Source organism: Arachis duranensis, chromosome 9, assembly GCF_000817695.3.
Source record: "Arachis duranensis cultivar V14167 chromosome 9, aradu.V14167.gnm2.J7QH, whole genome shotgun sequence".
NCBI lineage: Eukaryota > Viridiplantae > Streptophyta > Magnoliopsida > Fabales > Fabaceae > Arachis > Arachis duranensis.
In genome coordinates, this window is record NC_029780.3 from 10,093,130 (window position 1) to 10,096,660 (window position 3,531).

Genomic DNA, 3,531 nt, shown 5'->3' on the forward strand with positions numbered 1-3,531 from the left:
ATTGAGACGTTGGGTGCGGGTTGAGTTTCAATCTTACCCGGCCAACCCGCACCCTATATATGTATATAATATATACTTATATAAAAATATGTTTTAAATATATGTTGAACTAAAGACCTCTCACTAAATATAAAAAATCCTTAGTCATTAAGAGAAGATCATTAATTGATAATTTAATACTTTTTTTTACATAAAAGCCAGTTATATTTTAAATTAACATCAAGTTATATAATAATGTTGCATCATTTTGGTAAACCGCAGGTAAGGTCGCAGGTTAAGAACGGATAGGGTTAGGATTGTGATATTCTCAACCCGCGGATAGAGTAAGGTTGAGTTTATATAAAAATCTCAACCCACGAGTAGAATTAGAATTGGATTCAAACCCTACCCTACCCTACCTATTGCCACCCCTAGATGGACGAGGCAAAGGGTGACGAACATGCAAGGAACGACGCGAATGCGACGGATGTGCGAGCGAAGGAAACGCGGCGACAGGGAGCTCAACGAAGAACTTAGAGCAAGGAGTGAGCGAGGACAAAATGCCAAGGGTTATTTTGAAATTTTAGAAATACGGAGATGTCCTTAATTAAATTTTTAACCTTAATTGTGAGAATATTCATTTTTTTTGACAAAATATTTTATTATCTCAAAGATTTTTGTCACGGTACAGGCTAAATTGAAATTTTTTTTATGATTTAAAGACTCAATTGAAAAGAAAGTAAATATAAAAATCTAATTAAAAATTTAATAAAATTATATAAGTATCTACAGAATAATTAAACTTTTTTAATTTTTCAAAGTAATAAATATCGTGAAATTATAGAAATATAAGTTAAAGAGTGAATACTCAATTCGACCCTTGATAATTTTTTCAAAGGGACTACGAGGCCTCCAAACAAAAGAAATACCTTTTCCAGCCATTGATATTTAATTTTGTGAGACTGGTTAGTCCCTGTGTCAATGATCTCTCTTCCAAACATGCTTACGTGATACGTTAATCACTAATATATCCTCCATTTAATTTTTATAAGTAAAAATAATTTAAAAATCACTAATATTTCTTAGTTTTACACAATAAATCTAACTAATGTCTTTAAAAAATGTAATAAAAAATAAAAATAAAAACTAAACGACCTTGATAATCATCCTTAAAAGATAACGAAATTATCAACAAAAAAGAATTTGTTAATCCTAACTGGTTTGTAATGGATAAATCAATAATTTAACAATGAAAAGAAAATGGAGAGAAAATTAAATCTCTCTCTACTTCCAATATTACATTTTTACTTTTTTCTATATTATTTATAATATAAGGATAAAATTATCTTTTCATAACATTTCTTTCCTTCTTATTTTTCTTTCATCCAAACACATCTAAAAAAAATAAAAATCCACTCAATTTTTTTTCTTTCCTTTCTATTTCCTTCCTCTCTATTTTTTTCGTTCCAACCAAACATAGTCTAAGTGAGAGTGGAAATCAAAGCTAAGCAAAGAAGTTTTATGAACCTCATTTGAACTCCAAGTCGTATGTTCGATTTTTATCTCTTTTCCTATATCATCTTTATTAAAGAAGGAACTGTTATACTTGTCTTGTGAGATTCTTGGATTTTGAAACTTGGACTTTGAAGTTTTAATAATTTAGTTTCACTTCAAATATAATTATGAAAATGATATCTACTAGCACGTTTCTTTTTTCTTTTTTTTTTTTTTAAATGAACAAAACAAAATACCGATGTACACTATCAAAGTTCGAATCTATCTTATATCCTATAAATCCTGGGAAAATATCAAAATCTAAGTTTAAGAATTGGCTCAATTAAAGAAATCTACATGGGAGGCAAACCATGGATATAATCATTCCAGATTTCAGTTGCAATTGAGTCTCTCAACTGCGAAGCAAGAGCAATTTCATCTGCATAAAAAGTAGAATCTAGCGGCGGATGCGTGTGCGACTCAATGCGTGACATTGGCAGAACTTCCTCTTCTAAAGATGGTAGCGATTCCTCCATTGAAAATGGCATCCCCTCTCCATACATTTTGAAAATCCAATCATCCGGTTTCTCACTGCGAATGTAATTGTGCAATGCACTTGTTGCCACCACTAACTTCACCTGTGTTTGTAATGGGTATGAAGGAGCAGACATCAATATTGGGAACCGTGCTTTTAAAGCCCCGAAAGTTCGATCGGAGATACTGTGCAATAACGAGTGCCGTTGATTGAACAGTTCACCTGCATGCTGCGGGGTGTAACCACTTGGGAATTCCTTGGAGTGATATGGAGTATTGGAATATGGAGCAATGAAACCTGGCACATTTGGAAACTTGCTATCTACAAGGTAGTATTTACCTGTGTGATAAAAAGTGAGTTAATCTGCTAATCTAACAATTGAAATAAAATTGTACAGTAGTCATACATAAAACCGAGTATTCATCCATTGAGTTCTAAGTTTCATTTTGATCACAAAAAATTTAACTTGATTCTAACGAAAAGGCGCAATGCTTTCCAAATGACTAATTCAATAGTCACTAGCGAACTCAAAGTGGCATTGACATGCATTTCTTCCTATCAGTCTCTTACAATTTCAACCAAATACATTAGCCAAAACATTTGCATAGAGAACCAAAAATCCAATAAACCTGACAAGTAGTCAGTGACTCCAACGTGGGCTTTGTTCACTTAAAAGCTCAGCTCCAATATCACCTCTGTATCAATGGAAGAGTCATAACTAAAGAGACTGGAACCTTTCCAGGAGCTTATGCACGGGCAAGTTGACAAAATGACATGAGCCAAATCAATTTATTGGGGGAGTGAAACAGATTGAAAAAGTTTGACCGCAATATATGCAGAAAGTTTTATAGAGAAAAGGAAAGATAAGTGAATTTGCAGGATTGATGTCTAATATTTTATGATGGGGGTTGGCTGCATCACTTTCTAAGCTCACAACTAATAATGAATCATACAAGCAAATTCTTCTTCTGAGTAAGAAATTTTTTTTCCCATTCAATAGTCGGTCTTCACTTTTAAGTGGAAGGTGGAAATGCCAAGCAGGAAACATGTAATAAAATTTTGTTAATAAGCTGAAATGCTGATAAAAATTTAGGACATAATGGAACAGATAAAATTTTTTTTTGGCTTAAAAAAAACAAAACATTAACTCCGCCTATGTTACACTTGCGGTACATAACCGGTCCCAAGCCCGGATAAAGGAGGAGGGTTGTGTTAGGTCTTCGGCAACCAACGTAAAAATATAGCCGAACCCCCTATGACATGAATCAAAGACATTATTGCGCTAAAGCTAGGTCGTTGCCCGGAAGCAACGCGCCGTATGGCTCGAGTACGGTGTCAAAGCAAGAGCCGCTGCATCGGTGCCCGGATGTAGTGTTAAATGAGCAAGGGTTCTCGCATTTTCGTGAACGGACGAGGGTAAATAAGCTAGTTCACAAAGGAAAAGGTAAAGGTCGAAGCGACAAAAGGTTGAGATTTGGGACATGAAACATAGGCACTCTAACAGGAAAGTCCATGGAGGTGGT

At 34.2% G+C, this 3,531-nt stretch overlaps 1 protein-coding gene across 1 annotated transcript in view; it reads right to left on the reverse strand.

Moving 5' to 3' along the window:
- Window positions 1–1,739: 1,739 nt before the first annotated feature.
- The window catches only part of LOC107464685 (uncharacterized), a 6,286-nt gene continuing 4,494 nt past the window's right edge, over window positions 1,740–3,531 (reverse strand). The window contains exon 4 of the mRNA XM_016083636.3: window positions 1,740–2,347. Within this exon, the coding sequence (XP_015939122.1) occupies window positions 1,827–2,347 (521 nt within the window). The 3' untranslated portion in view covers window positions 1,740–1,826. The remainder of the gene's footprint in view (window positions 2,348–3,531) is intronic.